Below are 26,036 nucleotides of genomic sequence, written 5' to 3' on the forward strand. Positions count from 1 at the left end.
AGCACCTACCCTCCGACAGTGTGGCACTCCCTCAGTCCTGACCCTCCGACAGTGCGGCACTCCCTCAGTCCTGACCCTCCAACGGTGTGGCACTCCCTCAGCACCTACCCTCCGACAGTGTGGCACTCCCTCAGTCCTGACCCTCCGACAGTGCGGCACTCCCTCAGTACTAACCCTCCGACAGTGCGGCACTCCCTCAGCACTGACCCTCTAACAGTGCTGCACTCCCTCAGCACTGACCCTCCGACAGTGCGGCACTCCCTCAGCACTGACCCTCCGACAGTGCAGCACTCCCTCAGCACTGACCCGCTGCCAGTGCGGCTCTCCCTCAGCACTGACCCTCCGACAGTGCGGCACTCCCTCAGTCCTGACCCATCGACAGTGAGGCATTCCCTCAGCACTGACACTCTGACAGTGCGGCACTCCCTCAGTCCTGACTCTGCGACAGTGCAGCACACCATCAGCACTGACCCTCCGACAGTGTGGCACTCCCTCAGCACTGACCCGCTGCCAGTGCGGCTCTCCCTCAGCACTGACCCTCCGACAGTGCGGCTCTCCCTCAGCATTGACCCTCCCACATTGCAGCACCCCCTCAGCACTGACCCTCCGACAGTGCAGTCCTCCCTCAGCACTGACCCTCCGACAGTGCGGCTCTCCCTCAGTCCTGACCCTTCGACAGTGAGGCATTCCCTCAGCACTGACACTCTGACAGTGCGGCACTCCCTCAGTCCTGACTCTGCGACAGTGCAGCACACCATCAGCACTGACCCTCCGACAGTGTGGCACTCCCTCAGCACTGACCCGCTGCCAGTGCGGCTCTCCCTCAGCACTGACCCTCCGACAGTGCGGCACTCCCTCAGTCCTGACCCATCGACAGTGCGGCACTCCCTCAGTCCTGACTCTGCGACAGTGCAGCACACCATCAGCAGTGACCCTCCGACAGTGCGGCACTCCCTCAGCATTGACCGTCCCACAGTGCAGCACTCCCTCAGCACTGACCCTCCGATAGTGCGGCACTCCCTCAGTACTGACCCTCCGACAGTGCGGTGCTCCCTCAGCACAGACCCTACGACAGTGTGGCGCTCCCTCAGCACTGACCCTGCGACAGTGCGGCACTCCCTCAGCACTGACCCTCCGACAGTGCGGCACTCCCTCAGTACTGACCCTCCGACAGTGCAGTGCTCCGTCAGCACAGACACTACGACAGTGCGGTGCTCCCTCAGCACAGACACTACGACAGTGCAGCACTCCCGCAGCACTGACCCTCCGACAGTGCGGCACTCCCTCAGCACTGACCCTCCGACAGTGCGGTGCTCCCTCAGCACAGACACTACGACAGTGCGGTCCTCCCTCAGCACAGACACTACGACAGTCCGGCGCTCCCTCAGCACTGACCCTCCGACAGTGCAGCACTCCCTCAGTCCTGACCCTCCGACAGTGCAGCACTCCCTCAGTCCTGACCCATCGACAGTGAGGCGTTCCCTCAGCACTGACACTCTGACAGTGCGGCACTCCCTCAGTCCTGACTCTGCGACAGTGCAGCACTCCCTCAGCACTGACCCGCTGACAGTGCAGCACTCCCTCAGCACTGACCCTCCGACAGTGCAGTCCACCCTCAGCACTGACCCTCCGACAGTGCGGCACTCCCTCAGTCCTGACCCTCCAACAGTGCGGCACTCCCTCAGCACTGACCCTCCGACAGTGCGGCACTCCCTCAGTACTGACCCTCCAACAGTGCGGTGCTCCCTCAGCACAGACCCTACGACAGTGTGGCGCTCCCTCAGCACTGACCCTGCGACAGTGCGGCAAACCCTCAGCACTGACCCTCTGACAGTGCAGTGCTCCCTCAGCACAGACCCTACGACAGTGCGGTGCTCCCTCAGCACAGACCCTACGACAGTGCGGTGCTCCCTCAGCACAGACACTACGACAGAGCGGCGCTCCCTCAGCACTGACCCTCCGACAGTGCGGCTTTCCCTCAGCATTGACCCTCTGACAGTGCAGCACTCCCTCAGTCCTGACCCTCCGACAATGTGGCACTCCCTCAGTACTGACCCTCCAACCGTGCAGTGCTCCCTCAGCACAGACCCTACGACAGTGCGGTGCTCCCTCAGCACAGACACTACGACAGTGCGGTGCTCCCTCAGCACAGACACTACGACAGTGCCGCGCTCCCTCAGCACTGACCCTCCGACAGTGCGGCTCTCCCTCAGCATTGACCCTCCCACAGTGCAGCACCCCCTCAGCACTGACCCTCCGACAGTGCAGTCCTCCCTCAGCACTGACCCTCCGACAGTGCGGCACTCCCTCAGTCCTGACCCTTCGACAGTGAGGCATTCCCTCAGCACTGACACTCTGACAGTGCGGCACTCCCTCAGTCCTGACTCTGCGACAGTGCAGCACACCATCAGCACTGACCCTCCGACAGTGTGGCACTCCCTCAGCACTGACCCGCTGCCAGTGCGGCTCTCCCTCAGCACTGACCCTCCGACAGTGCGGCACTCCCTCAGTCCTGACCCATCAACAGTGCGGCACTCCCTCAGTCCTGACTCTGCGACAGTGCAGCACACCATCAGCAGTGACCCTCCGACAGTGCGGCACTCCCTCAGCTTTGACCGTCCCACAGTGCAGCACTCCCTCAGCACTGACCCTCCGACAGTGCGTCACTCCCTCAGTACTGACCCTCCGACAGTGCGGTGCTCCCTCAGCACAGACCCTACGACAGTATGGCGCTCCCTCAGCACTGACCCTGCGACAGTGCGGCACTCCCTCAGCACTGACCCTCCGACAGTGCGGCACTCCCTCAGTACTGACCCTCCGACAGTGCAGTGCTCCATCAGCACAGACACTACGACAGTGCGGTGCTCCCTCAGCACTGACCCTCCGACAGTGCGGCACTCCCTCAGCACTGACCCTCTGACAGTGCGGCACTCCCTCAGTCCTGACCCTCCGACAGTGCAGCACTCCCTCAGTCCTGACCCTCCAACAGTGCGGCACTCCCTCAGCACTGACCCTCCGACAGTGCAGCACTCCCTCAGTCCTGACCCTCCAACAGTGCGGCACTCCCTCAGCACTGACCCTCCGACAGTGCGGCACTCCCTCAGCACTGACCCTCCGACAGTGCAGCACTCCCTTAGTCCTGACCCTCCAACAGTGCGGCACTCCCTCAGCACTGACCCTCCGACAGTGCGGCACTCCCTCAGCACTGACCCTCCGACAGTGCGGCGCTCGCTCAGCACTGACCCTCCGACAGTGCCGCCCTCCGACAGTGCCGCACTCCGTCAGCACTGACCCTCCGACACTCCCTCAGTGCGGCACTCCCTCAGCACTGACCCTCCGACAGTGTGGCACTCCCTCAGCACTGACCCTCCGACAGTGCAGCACTCCCTCAGTCCTGACCCTCCGACAGTGCAGCACTCTCTCAGCACTGACCCTCTGACAGTGCGGCACTCCCTCAGCACTGACCCCCCCGACAGTGCCACACTCTCCCTCAGCACTGACCCTCCAACAGTGCGGCGCTCGCTCAGCACTGACCCTCCGACAGTGCAGCAGTCCGTCAGCACTGACCCTCCGACAGTGCGGCACTCCCTTAGCACCTACCCTCCGACAGTGCGGCTCTCCCTCAGCACTGACCCTCCGCCAGTGCGGCACTCTCTCAGCACTGACCCTCCGACAGTGCAGCACACTCTCAGCACTGACCCTCCGACAGTGCGGCACTCCCTCAGCACTGACCCTGCGACAGTGTGGCACTCCCTCAGCACTGACCCTCTGACAGAGCGGCGCTCCCTCAGCACTGACCCTCTGACAATGCAGCACTCTCTCAGCACTGACCCTCCGACAGTGCGGCACTCCCTCAGCACTGACCCTCTGACAATGCAGCACTCTCTCAGCACTGACCCTCTGACAGTGCGGCGCTCGCTCAGCACTGACCCTCCGACAGTGCAGCACTCCGTCAGCACTGACCCTCCGACACTCCCTCAGTGCGGCACTCCCTCAGCACTGACCCTGCGACAGTGTGGCACTCCCTCAGCACTGACCCTCCGACAGTGCAGCACTCTCTCAGCACTGACCCTCCGACAGTGCGGCACTCCCTCAGCACTGACCCCCCCGACAGTGCCACACTCTCCCTCAGCACTGACCCACCAACAGTGCGGCGCTCGCTCAGCACTGACCCTCCGACAGTGCAGCAGTCCGTCAGTACTGACCCTCCAACAGTGCGGCACTCCCTCAGCACTGACCCTCCGACAGTGCAGCACTCCCTCAGCACTAATCCCTCCGACAGTGCGACACTCCCTCAGCACTGACCCTCCGACAGTGCGGCTCTCCCTCAGCACTGACCCTCCGACAGTGCGGCTCTCCCTCAGCACTGACCCTCCGCCAGTGCGGCACTCTCTCAGCACTGACCCTCCGACAGTGCAGCACACTCTCAGCACTGACCCTCCGACACTGCGGCACTCCCTCAGCACTGACCCTGCAACAGTGCGGCGCTCCCTCAGCACTGACCCTCCGACAGTGCGGCGCTCCCTCAGCACTGACCCTCCGACAGTGCGGCGCTCCCTCAGCACTGTCCCTGCGACAGTTCGGCACTCCGTCAGCACTGACCGTCCTACAGTGGCACGGTGGCACAGTGGTTAGCACTGCTGCCTCACAGCACCAGAGACCTGGGTTCAATTCCCGACTCAGGCGACTGACTGTGTGGAGTTTGCACATTCTCCCCGTGTCTGCGTGGGTTTCCTCCGGGTGCTCCGGTTTCCTCCCACACTCCAAAGATGTGTAGGTCAGGTGAATTGACCATGCTAAATTGCCCGTAGTGTTAGGTAAAGGGTAAATATAGGGTAATAAAGGGGTAAATATAGGTTGCGCTTCGGCGGGTCGGTGTGGACTTGTTGGGCCGAAGGGCCTGTTTTCACACTGTAAGTAATCTAAAAAATCTAATTAACAGTGTGGCGCTCCCTCATCACTGAACCTCCGACAGTGCGGCACTCCCTCAGTCCTCACTCTGCGACAGTGCAGCATACCCTCAGCACTCATCCTCCAACGGTGGTTTTTGTTTCACCTGCCCCCTCCATCTTGCTGGGTAACCTGGACCCCTGACCCTGAAGTGAAAGGTTGAAGCTCTGCGACACTGTGTGTTGGATGTGCAGTATTGATAAGTGTTCATGAGGAAGGATGTCACAGCGCTAATGTGGTAATGAGATTTCCAGTTAGTTTTATGTGTGTGTTGAAGGGAAGTACCAGGGGATGTGAGATAACGTGAGCAGTGATCTGTGTGTAGGTTAATAGTGTTTGAAGTGTTCTGAACACATTGATAGCTACTTCAACTGCAGTGTTTAAAAAGACTGGATCACCAAGTGGCTGATAACGGATGGAATAGGATCCACATCTTGCTGGTGGCTACCAGCTGGGGTTGGTGACGACTCAGTGAAGCAGCAGTGAGTGAGTTGCTCACATGTTCACTGAATGATGGAGTGGCAGCCTCAACGACAACTGTCACTTTAATTAACTTCTCACATCGCTGATTCAGTAACTATTGTTTCTCATTCCAAATTACTGAGCTGAGGCGAATTTCCATCCTGAGTTTTTGAAATGTGCATGTCCTTTTATTTCTCAATCTGCTGGTTTCCTGTGTGAGAGAGCATCAGTCCTTGTTCACTGACACTCGGCAACAACTCCACTCTGCTTATTGTTTCCCCAGCTGTTGCCTGCGGCTGTGTGTAACATTCAATCTTAGCTTTGAATGACAACATTGTGGTTTCAAGCCTCACATCTTTCTCTTCACCCATTCATGGGACGGGAGTGTCAGCAGCCAGGCCGAGCAGCACTGACTTCTATCAGGGCGACACGGTGGCTCAGTGGATAGCACTGCTGCCTCACAGCACCAGGGAGTTGGGGTCATTTCCACCCTCAGGCGACTGTCTGTGTGGAGTTTGCATGTTTGCTCCCTGTCTGTGTGGGTTTCCTCCTCCAGTCCAAAGATGTACAGGTTAGGGTAGATTGGCTATGCTAAATTGCCCGTAGTGTCCAGGGATGTGCAGGCTAGGCGGGATAGCCATGGGAATTACAGGGTTACAGGGATATGGTAGGGGAGTGGATCTGGATGGGATGCTCTTCGGAGGGTGGGTGTTGGTTCAATGGGCCGAATGGCCTGCTTCCACGCTGTGGGGCTTCTATGATCTGAAATTTCAGTGTCATCCCTCACCTTCTGACACTCAAGTGCAAATAATCCAACCTCTCCATGGAGCTAATACACCCCAATCCAGGGAACATCCTGGTAAACCTCTTCTGGACCCTCTCCAAAGCCTCCATATCCTTCCTATAGTGTAGGGACCAGAACTGCAGACAGTATTCCAAATGTGGCCTAACAAAAGTTTTATATAATTGCAACCTGCCAACTTTTACACTCAGTGCTCCAACCGATGAAGGTAAGGATGCCATATACCATCTTTACTTCATTCTTCGTTTGTGTTGCCACTTTCAAGGAGCTATGGAATTGTCCCTGGGAATATCAGTGCTCCTGAATGTCTTCCTGTTTACACCTTCCATTTGTCTTCCCAACATGCATACCTCACACTTATCCAGATTAAACGCGATCTGCCATTACTCCACCCCATTTTCCCACTCCCTTTTTGCTGCCCAGATTATAGCCACTGCTCCCAAAATGCTCCCCTTGTAAAACATTGACCACCTGGCCGGGCCCACTCCCCAGTACAAATTCGAGTCTTGCCCCTTCACTCATTGGACTAGCAACGTATTGTTTCAAGAATCCCTCTTGGATCCATCTAACAAATTCTCCCCCTAAACTCTGGCACGAATAGAGTTCCTGTCAATTTGGGGGAAGTTAAAATCATTCACTACAACGACCCTGTTGTTTTTATATCTTACCATGACCTGCTTACATATCTAGTCCTTTATCTCTCACTGGCTATTGGGAGGCCTATATCATCCCAACAAAGTGATTGTACCTTTCTTATTCCTGAGTTCTACCCTTAGGGCCTGGCTGGGTGAGCCCTCCCAGATGTCCCCTTTTACTGTAACTGTAATCAGTAATGCAGCTCCCCCACCCCTTTTATATCCCCCTGTATCTTGCCTGAACCCCTGGAGCATTGAGCTTCCAGTCCTGCCCTCTCAACGGTTACAGCATCATAGTTCCATATACTAATCCAGGCTCAAACTCATCTGCTTTACCTTATAGAGTCCTTCCATTAAATAAATATACTTCAGACTGTCAGTCCCACTGTGTTCATTAACCTGACCGTGCCTGTTCTTACTGTTAGAGTCAGGAGTGTGGTGCTGCAAAAGCACAGCAGGTCCGTTAGACATTGGTTGTGGAATGGATAGTGAAGAAGGTTACCTCAGAGTATCTTGATCAGATGGATCAAGGGGCTGAGACCAATTGGCAGATGGAGTTTAATTTCGATAAATGTGAGGTGCTGCATTTTGGAAAGGCAAATCAGGGCAGGACTTGTACACTTAATGGGAAGGTCCTGGGGAGTGTTTCCATACAAAGAGATCTTAGGGTGCAGATTCATAATTACTTCAAGGTGGTGTCATCACAGGTTGTGAAGAAGCTGTTTGGTCTGCTTGCCTTTATTGATCAGAAGCATTGAATACAGGAACTTGGATGTCATGTTGTGGTTGTACAGGACGCTGATAGGGCCACGTTCAATTCTGGTCTGCCTGCTGTCAGAACGTTGTTGTGAAACATGAAAGGATGCAGAAAAGATTTACAAGGATGTTGCTGGGGATGGAGAGTTTGAGCTACAGGGACAGACTGAATAGGCTGGGGCTGCTTTCCCTGGAGGCTGAGGGGTGACCTCATAACGAACATGGATACAGTAAATAGTCAAGGTCTTTTTCCCAGGATTGGGGAGTCCAAAACTAGAGGACATAGGTTTAAGGTGAGGGGGGAAAGATTTAAAAGGGACCTGAAGAGTAACTTTCTCACACAGAAAGTGGTACGTGTATGGAATGAGCTGCCAGAGGAAGTGGTGGAGGCTGGTACAATTACAACATTTTAAAGGCATCTGGATGGATATATGAATAAGAAGGGTTTAGAGGGATATGGGCCAAATGCTGGGAAATGGGACTAAATTAGGTTAGATATGTGATTGGCATGGATGGCTTGGACCCAATGGTCTGTTTCTGTGCAGTACATCTCTATGACTGTCAACAATTTGGTGCCTCTTATCGATGGGAATTGGAGGCAGTTCAGAGAATACTGTCAGATGTGGAGGGACTGCCTCATGAGGAGAGGTTGAGTAGTTTGGTCTGTACCCATTGGAGTTTAGAAGAATGAGAGACAGCCTTATTAAACCATACAAGATTTTGAGGGAGTTGACAGGATCAATGCAGCAAGGTTGCTTCCCCTGTGGGAGAGTGTACGGCCAGAGGGTCACCCATTTCAGACAAAGATGAAGAGGATATTCTTCTCTCGGGGGGAGGGGGGTGTATCTGTGGAATTCTTTACCACAGAGGGCTGTAGAGGCTGGGTCAGGAAGTATATTCAAGGCTGAGACGGACAGATTTTTAATCAGGAAGGGAAGGGGTGACCTCTCCCCTTTCACCACTCACCCTTCACCTCTTCCCCCTTCACCTCATCCCCCTTTCACCTCTTCCCCCTTTCACCACTCGCCCTTCACCACTCCCCCTTCACCTCTCCCCCTTCACCTCTCCCCCCTTCACCTCTCCCCCCCTCACCTCACCTCACCCACCTTTCAGCACTCCCCCTTCACCTCTACCCCCTCACCTCTCCCCCCTTCACCTCTCCCCGTCACTTCTTCCTCCTTCAACTCTCCCCCCTTTCAGCATTCCCCCCTTCACCTCACCCCCCCCTTCACCTCACCCCCCCTTTCACCTCACCCCCCCTTTCAGCATTCCCCCCTTCACCTCACCCCCCTTCACCTCCCCTCCTTCACCTCTCCCCCCCCTTTCAGCACACCCCCCATTCACCTCTCCCCCCTTTCAGCACTCCCCCCTTCACCTCTCCTCCTTCACCTCTCCCCCTTTTAGCACACCCCCCTTCACCTCTCCCCCCTTTCAGCACACCCCCCCTTCACCCCTCCCCCGCTTTCAGCACACCCCCCCTTCACCTCTCCCCCTTCACCACTCTCCCCTTCACCACTCTCCCCTTCACCTCTCCCCCTTCACCTCTCCCCCTTCACCTCTCCCCCTTCACCTCTCTCCCCTTCACCTCTCCCCCCTTCACCTCTCCCCCCCCTTTCACCACTTCCCCCCTTTCACCACTTCCCCCCCTTCACGTCTCCCCCCTTCACCTCTCCACTCTTCACTTCTCCCCCCTTTCAGCACTCCCCCTTCACCTCTCCCCACCTTTCACCACTCCCCCTTCACCTCTCCCCCCTTCACCTCTTTCCCCCCCCTTTCAGCACTCCCATCTTCACTTCTCCCCCCTTCACATCACCCCCCTTCACCTCTTCCCCCTTCACCTCTTCCCCATTCACATCTCCCACCTTAACCTCTCACCCCTTTCAGCACTCCCACTTTCACCTCTCTTCCCCTTCACGTCTCCCCCCTTCACGTCTCCCCCTTCACCTTTCCCCCTTCACCTCTCCCCTTCACCTCTCCCCCTTCACCTCACCGCCCTTTCACCACTCCCCCTTCACCTCTCCCCCCTTCACCTCTCCCCACCCTCACCTCACCCACCTTTCAGCACTCCCCCTTCACCTCTCCCCCCTCACCTCTCCCCCCTCACCTCTCCCCCCTCACCTCTCCCCCTTCACCTCTCCCCGTCACTTCTTCCCCCTTCACCTCACCCCCCTTCACCTCTCTCACCTTTCAGCACTCCCCTCTTCACCTCACCCCCCTTCACCTCTCCCCCCTTCACATCTCCCTCCCTTCACCTCTCCGCCTTTCAGCACTCCCCCTTCACCTCTCCCCCCCCCATTCACCTCTCCCACTCTTCACTTCTCCCCTCTTCACCTTTCCCCATTTTCAGCACTCCCCATTTCACTTCTCCCCCCCTTTCACCTCTCCCCCCTTCACCACTCCCCCTTCACCTCCTCCCATTCACCTCTTCCCCTTCATCTCTCCCCCTCATCTCTCCCCCCTCACCTCTCCCACTCTTCACTTCTCCCCTCTTCACCTTTCCCCATTTTCAGCACTCCCCATTTCACTTCTCCCCCCCTTTCACCACTTCCCGCTTTCACCTCTCCCCCCTTCACATCTCCCCCTTCACATCTCCCCCCTTCACTTCTCCCCCTTCACCTCTCCCCCTTCACCTCTCCCCCCTTCACTTCTCCCCCCTTCACTTCTCCCCCCTTCACCTCTCCCCCCTTCACCTCTCCCCCCTTCACCTCTCCCCCCTTCACTTCTCCCCCCTTCACCTCTCCCCCCTTCACCACTCCCCTTTCACCTCACCGCCCTTTCACCACTCCCCCTTCACCTCTCCCCCCTTCACCTCTCCCCCCCCTCACCTCACCCACCTTTCAGCACTCCCCCTTCACCTCTCCCCCTCACCTCTCCCCCTTCACCTCTCCCCGTCACTTCTTCCCCCTTCACCTCACCCCCCTTCACCTCTCTCACCTTTCAGCACTCCCCTCTTCACCTCACCCCCCTTCACCTCTCCCCTCTTCACCACTCCCCCCTTCACCTCTCCGCCCTTCACCTCTCCCCCCTTCACCTCTCCCCCCTTCACCTCTCCCCCCCATTCACCTCTCCCCCCTTCACCACTCCCCCTTCACCTCCTCGCATTCACCTCTTCCCCTTCATCTCTCCCCCTCATCTCTCCCCCCTCACCTCTCCCACTCTTCACTTCTCCCCTCTTCACCTTTCCCCATTTTCAGCACTCCCCATTTCACTTCTCCCCCCCTTTCACCACTTCCCGCTTTCACCTCTCCCCCTTCACATCTCCCCCTTCACATCTCCCCCTTCACATCTCCCCCTTCACATCTCCCCCTTCACCTCTCACCCCTTCACCTCTCCCCCTTCACTTCTCCCCCCTTCACTTCTCCCCCCTTCACTTCTCCCCCCTTCACCTCTCCCCCCTTCACTTCTCCCCCCTTCACTTCTCCCCCCCTTTCACCTCTTCCCGCCTTCACCTCTCCCCCCTTCACCTCTCCCCCTTCACCTCTCCCCCTTCACATCTCCCCCTTCACCTCTCCCCCCTTCACCTCTCCCTCCTTCACTTCTCCCTCCTTCACTTCTCCCCCCTTCACTTCTCCCCCCTTCACCTCTCCCCCCTTCACTTCTCCCCCCTTCACTTCTCCCCCCCTTTCACCACTTCCCCCCTTCACTTCTCCCCCCTTCACTTCTCCCCCCTTCACTTCTCCCCCCTTCACCTCTCCCCCCTTCACTTCTCCCCCTTCACTTCTCCCCCCCTTTCACCACTTCTCCCCTTTTCACTTCTCCCCCCTTCACTTCTCCCCCCTTCACCTCTCCCCCCTTCACCTCTCCCCCCTTCACCTCTCCCCCCTTCACTTCTCCCCCCTTCACTTCTCCCCCCCTTTCACCTCTTCCCGCCTTCACCTCTCCCCCCTTCACCTCTCCCCCCTTCACCTCTCCCCCCTTCACCTCTCCCCCTTCACCTCTCCCCCTTCACATCTCCCCCTTCACCTCTCCCCCTTCACCTCTCTCCCCTTTAACCTCTCCCCATTCACCTCTCCCCCTTTCACATCTCCCCTTTTCACGTCTCCCTTCTTCATCTTTCCCCGCCACCTCTCCCCCCTTCACATCTCCCCCCTTCACTTCTCCCCCCTTCACTTCTCCCCCCTTCACTTCTCCCCCCTTCACTTCTCCCCCCTTCACCTCTCCCCCTTCACCTCTCCCCCCTTCACCTCTCCCCCCTTCACTTCTCCCCCCTTCACTTCTCCCCCCCTTTCACCTCTTCCCGCCTTCACCTCTCCCCCCTTCACCTCTCCCCCTTCACCTCTCCCCCTTCACATCTCCCCCTTCACCTCTCCCCCTTCACCTCTCTCCCCTTTAACCTCTCCCCATTCACCTCTCCCCCCTTCACATCTCCCCTTTTCACGTCTCCCTTCTTCATCTTTCCCCGTCACCTCTCCCCCTTCACATCTCCCCCCTTCACCTCTCCCCCCTTCACCTCTCCCCCCTTCACCTCTCCCCCTTCACATCTCCCCCCTTCACCTCTCCCCCCTTCACCACTCCCCCTTCACCTCTCCCCCCTTCACCTCTTCCCCCCCCTTCAGAACTCCCATCTTCACTTCTCCCCCCTTCACATCTCCCCCCTTCACATCTCCCCCCTTCACCTCTTCCCCATTCACATCTCCCACCTTAACCTCTCCCCCCTTTCAGCACTCCCACTTTCACCTCTCCCCCCTTCACCTCTCCCCTTCACCTCTCCCCTTCACCTCTCCCCTTCACCTCTCCCCCCTTCACCTCTCCCCCCCTCACCTCACCCACCTTTCAACACTCCCCCTTCACCTCTACCCCTTCACTTCTCCCCCCTTCACCTCTACCCCCTTCACCTCTCCCCCCTTCACCTCTCCCCCCTTCACCTCTCCCCCCCCTCACCTCACCCCCCTTTCAGCACTCCCACTTTCACCTCTCTTCCCCTTCACCTCTACCCCCTTCACGTCTCCCCCTTCACCTCTCCCCCTTCACCTCTCCCCCTTCACCTCTCCCCCCTTCACCTCACCGCACTTTCACCACTCCCCCTTCACCTCACCACCCTTTCACTACTCCCCCTTCACCTCTCCCCCCCTCACCTCTCCCCCCTTCACCTCTCCCCGTCACTTCTTCCCCCTTCACCTCTCCCCCGTTTCAGCATTCCCCTCTTCACCTCACCCTCCTTCACCTCCCCTCCTTCACCTCTCCCCCCCTTTCAGCACACCCCCCATTCACCTCTCCCCCCTTTCAGCACTCCCCCCTTCACCTCTCCTCCTTCACCTCTCCCCCCCTTTCAGCACACCCCCCATTCACCTCTCCCCCCTTTCAGCACTCCCCCCTTCACCACTCCCCCCTTCACCTCTCCTCCTTCACCTCTCCCCCCCTTTTAGCACAGCCCCCTTCACCTCTCCCCCGCTTTCAGCAAACCCCCCCTTTTTCACCTCTCCCCCTTCACCTCTCCCCCCTTTCAGCACTTCCCCCCTTCACCTCTCCCCCCTTTCAGCACACCCCCCCTTCACCTCTCCCCCACTTTCAGCACACCCCCCCTTCACCACTCTCCCCTTCACCTCTTCCCCTTCACCTCTCTCCCCTTCATCTCTCCCCCCTTCACCTCTCCCCCCCTTTCACCACTTCCCCCCTTCACCTCTCCCCCCTTCACCTCTCCCCCCCTTTCACCACTTCCCCCCTTCACCTCTCCCCCCTTCACCTCTCCCCCCCCTTTCACCACTTCCCCCCTTCACGTCTCCCCCCTTCACCTCTCCACTCTTCACTTCTCCCCCCTTTCACCACTTCCCCCCTTCACCTCTCCCCCCTTCACCTCTCCCCCCCCTTTCACCACTTCCCCCCTTCACGTCTCCCCCCTTCACCTCTCCACTCTTCACTTCTCCCCCCTTTCACCACTTCCCCCCTTCACGTCTCCCCCCTTCACCTCTCCACTCTTCACTTCTCCCCCCTTTCACCACTCCCCCTTCACCTCTCCCCCCCCCTTTCACCACTTCCCCCCTTCACGTCTCCCCCCTTCACCTCTCCACTCTTCACTTCTCCCCCCTTTCACCACTTCCCCCCTTCACCTCTCCCCCCTTCACCTCTCCCCCCCCCTTTCACCACTTCCCCCCTTCACGTCTCCCCCCTTCACCTCTCCACTCTTCACTTCTCCCCCCTTTCACCACTTCCCCCCTTCACCTCTCCCCCCTTCACCTCTCCCCCCCCTTTCACCACTTCCCCCCTTCACGTCTCCCCCCTTCACGTCTCCCCCCTTCACCTCTCCACTCTTCACTTCTCCCCCCTTTCACCACTTCCCCCCTTCACGTCTCCCCCCTTCACCTCTCCACTCTTCACTTCTCCCTCCTTTCACCACTCCCCCTTCACCTCTCCCCCCCCCCTTTCACCACTTCCCCCCTTCACGTCTCCCCCCTTCACCTCTCCACTCTTCACTTCTCCCCCCTTTCACCACTTCCCCCCTTCACCTCTCCCCCCTTCACCTCTCCCCCCCCTTTCACCACTTCCCCCCTTCACGTCTCCCCCCTTCACCTCTCCACTCTTCACTTCTCCCCCCTTTCACCACTCCCCCTTCACCTCTCCCCCCCCCTTTCACCACTTCCCCCCTTCACCTCTCCCCCCTTCACCTCTCCCCCCCCTTTCACCACTTCCCCCCTTCACGTCTCCCCCCTTCACCTCTCCACTCTTCACTTCTCCCCCCTTTCACCACTTCCCCCCTTCACCTCTCCCCCCTTCACCTCTCCCCCCCCTTTCACCACTTCCCCCCTTCACCACTCCCCCTTCACCTCTCCCCCCCCTTTCACCACTTCCCCCCTTCACATCTCCCCCTTCACCTCTCCACTCTTCACTTCTCCCCCCTTTCACCACTTCCCCCCTTCACCTCTCCCCCCTTCACCTCTCCCCCCCTTTTCACCACTTCCCCCCTTCACCTCTCCCCCCTTCACCTCTCCACTCTTCACTTCTCCCCCCTTTCACCACTCCCCCTTCACCTCTCCCCCCCCTTTCACCACTTCCCCCCTTCACGTCTCCCCCTTCACCTCTCCACTCTTCACTTCTCCCCCTTTCACCACTCCCCCTTCACCTCTTCCCCTTTCACCTCTTCCCCCCCTTTCAGCACTCCCATCTTCACTTCTCCCCCCTTCACATCTCCCCCCTTCACCTCTTCCCCATTCACATCTCCCACCTTAACCTCTCCCCCCTTTCAGCACTCCCACTTTCACCTCTCTTCCCCTTCACCTCTCCCCCCTTCACCACTCCCCCTTCACCTCCTCCTATTCATCTCTCCCCCCTCACCTCTCCCACTCTTCACTTCTCCCCTCTTCACCTTTCCCCATTTTCAGCACTCCCTATTTCACTTCTACCCCCCTTTCACCACTTCCCGCCTTCACCTCTCCCCCCTTCACATCTCCCCCTTCACCTCTCTCCCCTTTAACCTCTCCCCATTCACCTCTCCCCCCTTCACACCTCCCCTTTTCACATCTCCCTTCTTCACCTTTCCCCGTCACCTCTCCCCCTTCACGTCTCCCCCCTTCACCTCTCCCCCTTCACGTCTCCCCCCTTCACCTCTCCACTCTTCACTTCTCCCCCCTTTCAACACTCCCCCTTCACCTCTCCCCACCTTTCACCACTCCCCCTTCACCTCTTCCCCCTTCACCTCTTCCCCCCCTTCAGAACTCCCATCTTCACTTCTCCCCCCTTCACATCTCCCCCCTTCACCTCTTCCCCATTCACATCTCCCACCTTAACCTCTCCCCCCTTTCAGCATTCCCACTTTCACCTCTCTTCCCCTTCACCTCTCCCCCCTTCACCTCTCCCCCTTCACCTCACCGCACTTTCACCACTCCCCCTTCACCTCACCGCCCTTTCACCACTCCCCCTTCACCTCTCCCGCCTTCACCTCTCCCCCCCTCACCTCACCCACCTTTCAGCACTCCCCCTTCACCTCTACCCCCTCACCTCTCACCTCTCCCCCCTTCACCTCTCCCCGTCACTTCTTCCCCCTTCACCTCTCCCCCGTTTCAGCATTCCCCCCTTCACCTCACCCCCCTTCACCTCTCTCACCTTTCAGCACTCCCCTCTTCACCACTCCTCCCTTCACCTCTCCTCCTTCACCTCTCCCCCCCCCCTTTCAGCACACCCCCCCTCACCTCTCCCCCCTTTCAGCACACCCCCCCTCACCTCTCCCCCCTTTCAGCACACCCCCCCTCACTTCTCCGCCCTTCACCTCTCCCCCCTTCACGTCTCCCCCCTTCACGTCTCTCCCCTTCACGTCTCCCTCCCTTCACCTGTCCCCCCTTCACCACTCCCCCTTCACCTCCTCCTATTCATCTCTCCCCCCTCACCTCTCCCACCTTCACTTCTCCCCTCTTCACTTCTCCCCTCTTCACCTTTCCCCATTTTCAGCACTCCCCATTTCACTTCTCCCCCCTTTCACCACATCCCGCCTTCACCTCTCCCCCCTTCACATCTCCCCCCTCACATCTCCCCCTTCACATCTCCCCCTTCACCTCTCTCCCCTTTAACCTCTCCCCATTCACCTCTCACCCCTTCACCTCTCCCCCCTTCACTTCTCCCCCCTTCACCTCTCCCCCTTCACCTCTCCCCCTTCACCTCTCCCCCCTTTCACCTCTCCACCCTTTCAGCACTCCCTCTTCACCTTCCCCCCTTCACCTCTCCCCCCTTCACCTCTCCCCCTCTTCCCCCTTCACCTCTCCCCCCTTCACCTCTCCCCCCTTCACCTCTCCCCTCTTCACCTCTCCCCCCTTCACCTCTCCCCCCTTCACCTCTCCCCCCTTCACCTCTCCCCTCTTCACCTCTCCCCCCTTCACCTCTCCCCCATTCACCTCTCCCCCCTTCACCTCTCCCCCATTCACCTCTCCCCCCTTCACTTCTCCCCCTTTCACTTCTCCCTTCCTTCACGTCTCCGCCTTTCAGCACTCGCCCCTTCACCACTCCCCCCTTCACCACTCCCCCCTTCACCACTCCCCCTTCACCTCCTCCCATTCACCACTCCCCCTTCATCTCTCCCCCTCATCTCTCCCCCCTCACCTCTCCCACTCTTCACTTCTCCCCTCTTCACCTTTCCCCATTTTTAGCACTCCCAATTTCACTTCTCCCCCCCTTTCACCTCTTCCCGCCTTCACCTCTCCCCCTTCACATCTCCCCCTTCACATCTCCCCCTTCACCTCTCCCCCTTCACCTCTCTCCCCTTTAACCTCTCCCCATTCACCTCTCTCCCCGTCACCTCTCCCCCTTCACCTCTCCCCACCTTTCAGCACTCCCCCTTCACCACTCCCCCATCACCTCTCCCCCTTCACCTCTCCCCCTTCACCTCTCCCCCTTCACCTCTCCCCCTTCACTTCTCCGCCCTTTCAGCACCCACCCTTCACCTCTCCCCTTTCACCACTCCCTTTCACCTCTCCCCCCTTTCACCACTCTCCGCTTCACCACTCCCCCCTTCACCACTCCCCCCTTCACCACTCCCCTTTCACTACTCCCCTTTCACTACTCCCCCTTCACCTCTCCCCTTTCACCACTCCCCCTTCACCTCTCCCCGCATCACCTCTCCCCCCTTCACCTCTCCCCCTTCACATCTCCACCCTTTCACCACTCCCCCTTCACCACTCCCCCCTTCACCACTCCCCCTTCACTTCTCCACCTTCCCCCTTCACCATTCCCCCTTTTACCACTCCCCCCTTCACCTCTCCCCTCTTCACCTCTCCCCCTTTTCAGCCCTCCCTCCTTCACCTCTCCCCCCTTCACCTCTCCCCACCTCACCTCTCCCCACCTTTCAGCACTCCCACCTTCACTTCTCCCCTCTTCACCTTTCCCCCTTCACATCTCCCTCTTCACCTCTCCCCCTTCACCTCTCCCCCTTCACCTATCTCCCCTTTAACCTCTCCCCATTCACCTCTCACCCCTTCACCTCTCCCCCTTCACCTCTCCCCCTTCACCTCTCCCCCTTCACCTCTCCCCCTTCACCTCTCCCCCTTCACCTCTCCCCCTTTCACATCTCCCTTCTTCACCTTTCCCCCTTCACCTCTCCCCCTTCACCTCTCCCCCCTACACCTCTCTTCCCTTCACCTCTCTCCCCTTCACCTCTCCCCCTTCACCTCTCCCCCTTCACCTCTCCCCCTTCACCTCCCCCCTTTACCTCTCCCCCCTTTCAGCACTCCCTTCACTTCTCCCTCTTCACCACTCCCCCCTTCACCACTCCCCCCTTCACCATTCCCCCTTTTACCACTCCCCTCTTCACCTCTCCCCACCTCACCTCTCCCCACCTTTCAGCTCTCCCTCCTTCACTTCTCCCCCTTCACCTCTCCCCACCTTTCAGCACTCCCCATTTCACCTCTCCCCTCCCTTTCACCACTTCCCGCCTTCACCTCTCCCCCTTCACATCTCCCCCCTTCACCTCTCCCCCCTTCACCTCTCCCCCCTTCACCTCTCCCCCCTTCACCTCTCCCCCTTCACCTCTCCCCCCTTCACCTCTCCCCCTTCACCTCTCCCCCCTTCACTTCTCCCCTCTTCACCTCTCCCCCTCACCTCTCCCCCCTTCACCTCTCCCCCCTTCACCTCTCCCCCCTTCACCTCTCCCACCTTCACCTCTCCCCTTCACCTTTCCACCCTTTCAGCACTCCCACATTCACCTCTCCCCCCTTCACTTCTCCACTCTTCACCTCTCCCCCCTTCACCTCTCCCCCTTCACATCTCCCCCCTTCACCTCTCCCCCTTCACCTCTCCCCCTTCACATCTCCCCCCTTCACCTCTCCCCCTTCACATCTCCCCCCTTCACATCTCCCCCCTTCACCTCACCCCTCTTCACCTCTCCCCCCTTCACCTCTCCCCCCTTCACCTCTCCCCCCTTCACCTCTCCCCCCTTCACTTCTCCCCTCTTCACCTCTCCCCCTTCACATCTCCCCCCATCACCTCTCCGCCCTTTCAGCACTCCCACATTCACCTCTCCCCCCTTCACTTCTCCCCCTTCACCACTCCCCCCTTCACCATTCCCCCTTTTACCACTCCCCTCTTCACCTCTCCCCTCTTCACCTCTCCCCTCTTCACCTCTCCCCCCTTCACCTCTCCCTGTGGGCGGCACGGTGGCACAGTGGTTAGCACTGCTGCCTCGCAGCGCCTGAGACCCGGGTTCAATTCCCGCCTCAGGCGACTGACTGTGTGGAGTTTGCACGTTCTCCCCGTGTCTGCGTGGGTTTCCTCTGGGTGCTCCGGTTTCCTCCTACAGTCTAAAGATGTGCAGGGTCAGGTGAATTGGCCATGGGAAATTGCCTGTAGTGTTAGATAAGGGGTAAATGTAGGGGTATGGGTGGGTTTCGCTTCGGCGGGTCGGTGTGGACTTGTTGGGCCGAAGGGCCTGTTTCCACACTGTAATGTCATCTAATCTAATCCATCACCTCTCCCCCCTTCACCTCTCCCCACCTTTCAGCACCCTCCCTTCACCTCTCCCCTTTCACCATTCCCCCTTTTACCACTCCCCCGTTCATCTCTCCCCTCTTCACCTCTCCCCCTTCACCTCTCCCTCCTTCACCTCTGCGCCCTTCACCTCTCCCCCCTTCACCTCTCCCCCCCTTCACCTCTCCCCCATTCACCTCTCCCCCCTTCACCTCTCCCCCATTCACCTCTCCCCCCTTCACCTCTTCACCTCTCCCCCCTTCACCTCTCCCCCTTCTCCTCTCCCTCCTTCACCTCTGCCCCCTTCACCTCTCCCCCCTTCACCTCTCCCCCCTTCACCTCTCCCCCCTTCACCTCTCCCCCTTCACCTCTCCCCCTTCACCTCTCCGCCCTTCACCTCTTCACCTCTCCCCCCTTTCAGCACTACCCCCTTCACCTCTCCCTCTTCACCTCTCCCCCTTCACCTCTCCCCCTTCACCTCTCCCCTCTTCACCTCTCCCCCTTCACCTCTCCCCCCTTCACCTCTCCCCTTCACCTCTCCCCTTCACCTCTCCCCTCTTCACCTCTCCCCCCTTCACCTCTCCCCCTTCACCTCTCCCCTCTTCACCTCTCCCCCTTCACCTCTTCCCCTTCACCTCTCCCCCCTTCACCTCTCTCCCCTTCACGTCTCCCCCCTTCACCTCTACCCTCACACTTCTCCCCCCTTTCAGCACTCCCCCATTTACCTCTCCCCCTTCACATCTCCCCCCTTCACCTCTCCCCCTTCATATCTCCCGCCTTCACCTCTCCCCCTTCATATCTCCCCCCTTCACCTCTCCCCCTTCATATCTCCCCCCTTCACCTCTCCTCCTTCATATCTCCCCCCTTCACGTCTCCCCTCTTAACTTCTCCCCCCTTTCAGCACTCCCCTTTCACCTCTCCCCTTTCACCACTCCCCCTTCACATCTCCCCCCTTCACCTCTCTCCCCTTTCACCTCTCCCCATTCACCCCTCACCCCTTCACTTCTCCCCCCTTCACTTCTCCCCTCTTCACCTCTCCCCCCTTCAACCACTTCCCCCTTCACCTCTACCCCATCACCTCCCCCCCCCCTTCACTTCTCCCTCATCACCTCTTCCCCTTTCAGCACTTCCCACTTCACCACTCCCACCTTCACCTTCCCCCTTCACCTCTCCTTCACCTCTCACCCTTCACCTCTCCCCATCACCTCTCCGCCCTTCACCTCTCCCTCTTCACCTCTCCCCCTTTCACCACTTCCCCCCTTCACGTCTCCCCCATTCACCTCTCCCCCTTCACATCTCCCCCCTTCACCTTTCCTCCTTCATATCTCCCCCTTCACCTCTCCCCTCTTCACTTCTCCCCCCTTTCAGCACTCCCCCTTCACCTCTCCCCACCTTTCAGCACTCCCCCTTTTACCTCTCTCCCTTCACCTCTCCTCCCTTCACCTCTCCCCCCTTTCACCACTTACCCCCTTCACCTCTCCCCTTCACCTCTCCCCCCCTTCACCTCTCCCCCCTTCACCTCTCCCCTCTTACTTCTCCCCCCTTTCTGCACTCCCCCATTCACCTCTTCCCACCTTTTGCACTTCCCCTTCACATCTCCCCCCTTCACCTCTCCCCCTTCACTTCTTCCCCCTTTCAGCACTCCCCCCTTCATCTCTCCCCCTTCACTTCTCCCCCCTTTCAGCACTCCCCCCTTCATCTCTCCCCCTTCACTTCTCCCCCCCCTTCACCTCTCCCCCTTTCAGTACTCTCCCCTTCACCACTCCCCCCTTCACCTCTCCCCCCTTCAATTCTCCCCCTTCACTTCTTCCCTCTTCAGCACTCCCCCCTTCACTTCCCACCTCCACCTCTCCCCTTCACCTCTGCCCCCTTTAACCCTCCACCTTTTCAGCACTCCCCCTTCACCTCCCCCCTTCACCCCTGCCCCCTTCACCTCTCCCCCTTCTCCTCTCCCCCTTCACATCTACCCCCTTCACCTCTCCCCCTTCTCCTCTCCCCCTTCACATCTCCCCCCTTCACCTCTCCCCCTTTGAGCTCTCCCCAAGTTAATGTAACCCTGTTACTGTTTGGATTAATGTAAAGATATCTAGAGACATAATGTGATGCTGGTCTTAATGGTGTTAATATGTCTTCCTCTTCCTTGTAGTACATACTGATACTGAGTTCTGTTTTCTAATTGCAGGTCAGGACGCAAGGGAGCAGAAGAGATCGAAGAGTAAGTTTTCCAAATCTCAGATTATTGCCTACTCATACAATCATAGAGATGTACAGCATGGAAACAGACCCTTCGGTCCAAACTGTCCATGCTGACCAGGTATACCAACCCAATCTAGTCCCACCTGCCAGCACCTGGCCCATATCCCTCCAAACCCTTCCTATTCCTATACCCATCCAGATGCCTTTTAAATGTTGCAATTGTACCAGCCTCCACCACTTCCTCTGGCAGCTCATTCCATACATGCACCACCCTCTGTGTGAAAAAGGTGCCCCTTAGGTCTCTTTTATATCTTTCCCCTCTCACCCTAAACCTATGCCCTCTAGTTTTGGCCTCCCCTACCCCAGGGAAAAGACTTTGTCTATTTATCCTATCCATGCCCCGAATGATTTTATAAACCTCTATAAGGTCACCCCTCAGCATCCGACGCTCCAGGGAAAACAGCCCCAGCCTGTTCAGCCTCTCCCCATAGCTCAAACCCTCCAAGCCTGGCAATAACCTTGTAAATCTTCTGTGAACCCTTTCAAATTTCACAACATCTTTCTGATAGGAAGGAGGCCAGAGTTGAACATAGTATTCCAAAAGTGGAGAAAGTGAGGTCTGCAGATGCTGGAGATCAGAGCTGAAAATGTGTTGCTGGAAAAGCGCAGCAGGTCAGGCAGCATCCAGGGAACAGGAGAATCGACGTTTCGGGCATTAGCCCTTCTTCAGGAATGAGGAAAGTGTGTCCAGCAGGCTAAGATAAAAGGTAGGGAGGAGGGACCTGGGGGAGGGGCGTTGGAAATGCGATAGGTGGAAAGAGGTCAAGGTGAGGGTGATAGGTCAGACTGGGGTGGGGGCGGAGAGGTCAGGAAGAAGATTGCAGGTTAGGAAGGCGGTGCTGAGTTCGATGGATTTGACTGAGACAAGGTGGGGGGAGGGGAAATGAGGAAACTGGTGAAATCCGAGTTCATCCCTTGTGGTTGGAGGGTTCCTATGCGGAAGATGAGGCGTTCTTCCTCCAACTGTCGTGTTGTAGTGGTCTGGCGATGGAGGAGTCCAAAGACCTGCATGTCCTTGGTGGAGTGGGAGGGGGAGTTGAAGTGTTGAGCTACAGGGTGGTTGGGTTGGTTGGTCCGGGTGTCCCAGAGGTGTTCTCTGAAACGCTCCGCAAGTAGGCGGCCTGTCTCCCCAATATAGAGGAGGCCACATCGGGTGCAGAAATTGCGGAAATTGCTCCTTCTTCAAGGACCGCAATTTTCCCCCCGACGTGGTCGACGATGCCCTCCACCGCATCTCTTCCACTTCCCGCTCCTCCGCCCTTGAGCCCCGCCCCTCCAACCGCCATCAGGACAGAACCCCACTGGTCCTCACCTACCACTCCACCAATCTCCATGTACAACGCATCATCTGCCGTCATTTCAGCCACCTCCAAACGGACCCCACCACCAAGGATATATTTCCCTCCCCTCCCCTATCAGCATTCCGAAAAGACCACTCCCTCCGTGACTCCCTCGTCAGATCCACACCCCCCACCAACCCAACCTCCACTCCCGGCACCTTCCCCTGCAACCGCAGGAGGTGCAAGACTTGTGCCCACACCTCCCCCCTCACCTCCCTCCAAGGCCCCAAGAGATCCTTCCATATCCGCCACAAATTCACATCATCTATTGCATCCTCTGCACCCGATGTGGCCTCCTCTATATTGGGAAGACAGGCCGCCTACGGTTGGAGGAAGAGCGCCTCATCTTCCGCCTAGGAACCCTCCAACCACAAGGGATGAACTCAGATTTCTCCAGTTTCCTCATTTCCCCTCCCCCCACCTTGTCTCAGTCAAATCCCTCGAACTCAGCACCGCCTTCCTAACCTGCAATCTTCTTCCCGACCTTCCGCCCCCACCCCTGTCTGACCTATCACCTCACCTAGACCTCTTTCCACCTATCGCATTTCCGACGCCCCTCCCCCAGGTCCCTCCTCCCTACCTTTTATCTTAGCCTGCTGGACACACTTTCCTCATTCCTGAAGAAGGGCTTATGCCCGAAATGTCGATTCTCCTGTTCCCTGGATGCTGCCTGACCTGCTGTGCTTTTCCAGCAACACATTATTCCAAAAGTGGCCAAACCAATGTCCTGTACAGCTGCAACATGACCTCCCAACTCCTGTACTTAACACTTTGACCAATAAAGGTCATTCCTGAAGAAGGGCTTATGCCCGAAACGTCGATTCTCCTGCTCCTTGGATGCTGCCTGGCCTGCTGTGTTTTTCCAACTTTGACCAATAAAGGCAAACACCTTTTTCACTATGCTGTTACCTGCGACTCCACTTTCAAGGAACTATGGCCGTGCACTCCGAGGTCTCTTTGCATAGCAACATCCCCAGGACCTTATCATTAAGTGTATTACTCCTGCCCTGATTTCCCTTTCCAAAATGCATCCCCTCGCATTTATCTGAATTAAACTCCATCTGCCACTTCTCAGCCCATTGGCCCATCTTGTCCAGATCCTGTTGTAATCTGAGGTAACCCTCTTCACTGTCCACTACACCTCCAATTTTGGTGTCATCTGCAAACTTACTAACTGTACCTCTTATGCTCGCATCCAAATCATTTATTTTAATGACAAAAAGTAGAGGCCCAGCACCGATCCTTGTGGCACTCCACTGGCCACAGGCCTCCAGTCTGAAAAACAACCCTCCACCACCACCCTCTGTCTTCTACCTTTGAGCCAGTTCTGTATCCAAATGGCTAGTTCTCCCTGTATTCCATGAGATCTAACCTTGCTAATCTGTCTCCCATGGGAAACCTTGTCGAATGCCTTAGTGAAGTCCATAAAGATCACATCTACTGCTCTGCCCTCATCAATCCTCTTTGTTACTTCTTCAAAAAACTCAATCAAAGCCATGTTGACTATCCCTAATCAGACCATGCCTTTCCAAATACATGTACATCCTGTCCCTCAGGTTTCCCTTCAACAACTTGCCCACCACCGAGGTCAGGCTCACCGGTCTATAGTTCCCTGGCTTGTCTTTACCACCACGTTAGCCAAACTCCAGTCTTCCGGCACCTCACCTGTGACTATCGATGATACAAATATCTCAGCAAGAGGCCCAGCAATCACTTCTCTAGCTTCCCACAGAGTTCTAGGGTACACCTGATCAGGTCCTGGGGGTTAATCCACTTTTGTGGGTTTTAAGGTGTTCAGCACCTCCTTCTCTGTAATATGGACAAATTTCAAGGTGTCACCATCTATTTCCCTACATTCTATATCTTTCAGATCCTTCTTCTCCAGTAAACACTGATGCAAAATACTCATTTATTATCTCCCCCAACCCCTGCGGTTCAACACAAAGGCCGCCTTGCTGATCTTTGAGAAATCTAATTTCTGTTGCTCTCTTTACATGGTTTTGTTTCCTCTTTCTCTTGGTCCTTGAGTTTCTGACTGTTTGTCGGTCATTCTCTCTCGCTCTTTGTGTCTCGTATCTCTGTCTCTCTCGCTGATTTTCCCCTCTCTGTGCTACATGTCTATCCCTCCTTAGTTCAGCTGGTCTCTGTTTGAACAGAATCAGATGCTGCCACACATGTAATGGAGAAGCACTATCCAACCCACTGTGACCAACAATACCTCAGTGAGAGTGACCGACAGGGTCTGAGTGTGAGAGTGACCGACAGGGTCTGAGTGTGAGAGTGACCGACAGGGTCTGAGTGTGAGAGTGACCGACAGGGTCTGGGTGTGAGAGTGATCGACAGGGTCTGGGTGTGAGAGTGACCGACAGGGTCTGGGTGAGAGTGACCGACAGGGTCTGGGTGTGAGAGTGACCGACAGGGTCTGGGTGAGAGTGACCGACAGGGTCTGAGTGTGAGAGTGACCGACAGGGTCTGGGTGTGAGAGTGACTGACAGGGTTTCAGTGTGAGAGTGACTGACAGGGTCTGAGTGTGAGAGTGACCGACAGTGTCTGAGTGTGAGAGTGACCGACAGGGACTGGGTGTGAGAGTGACCGACAGGGTCTGGGTGAGAGTGACCGACAGGGTCTGGGTGTGAGCGTGACCGACAGTGTCTGAGTGTGAGAGTGACCAACAGGGACTGGGTGTGAGAATGACCGACAGGGTCTGGGTGAGAGTGACCGACAGGGTCTGGGTGTGAGAGTGATCGACAGGGTCTGGGTGTGAGAGTGACCGACAGGGTCTGGGTGTGAGAGTGACCGACAGGGTTTCAGTGTGAGAGTGACTGACAGGGTCTGTGTGAGACTGATCGGCAAGGTCTGGGTGTGAGAGTGACCGACAGGGTCTGGGTGTGAGAGTGACCGACAGGGTCTGCGTGTGAGAGTGACCGACAGGGTCTGGATGAGAGTGACCGACAGGGTCTGGGTGTGAGAGTGACCGACAGGGTCTGGGTGTGAGAGTGATCGACAGTGTCTGAGTGTGAGAGTGACCGACAGAGTCTGGGTGTGAGAGTGACCAACAGGCTCTGGGTGTGAGCGTGACCGACAGTGTCTGGGTGTGAGAGTGATCGACAGGGTCTGAGTGTGAGAGTGACCGACGGAGGCTGGGTGTGAGAGTGACCGACACGGTCTGGGTGTGAGAGTGATCGACAGGGTCTGGGTGTGAGAGTGACCGACAGGGTCTGGGTGTGAGAGTGATCGACAGGACTGGGTGTATGAGTGACCGAACAGGCTCTGGGTGTGAGCGTGACCGTCAGGGTCTGGGTGTGAGAGTGACCGACAGGGTCTGTGTGAGAGTGACTGACAGGGTCTGGGTGTGAGAGTGACCGACAGGATCTGAGTGTGAGAGTGACCGACAGGGTCTGGGTGTGAGAGTGACCGACAGGGTCCAAGTGTGAGAGTGACCAACAGGGACTG

At 57.5% G+C, this 26,036-nt stretch overlaps 1 protein-coding gene across 2 annotated transcripts in view; it reads left to right on the top strand.

Annotated features, from left to right (window-relative positions):
- The window catches only part of ift43 (intraflagellar transport 43 homolog (Chlamydomonas)), a 198,804-nt gene that overhangs the window by 75,362 nt on the left and 97,406 nt on the right, over positions 1-26,036 (top strand). For both annotated transcript variants that reach the window (XM_087989541.1, XM_087989542.1), the window contains exon 4: positions 21,170-21,202. In XM_087989541.1, the coding sequence (XP_087845667.1) occupies positions 21,170-21,202 (33 nt within the window). The remainder of the gene's footprint in view (positions 1-21,169; positions 21,203-26,036) is intronic.

This window comes from Chiloscyllium plagiosum, unplaced genomic scaffold, assembly GCF_037043375.1.
Source record: "Chiloscyllium plagiosum isolate Xiang-an unplaced genomic scaffold, Cpla_swu_hap1 HiC_scaffold_8, whole genome shotgun sequence".
In the NCBI taxonomy this organism is placed as follows: domain Eukaryota; kingdom Metazoa; phylum Chordata; class Chondrichthyes; order Orectolobiformes; family Hemiscylliidae; genus Chiloscyllium; species Chiloscyllium plagiosum.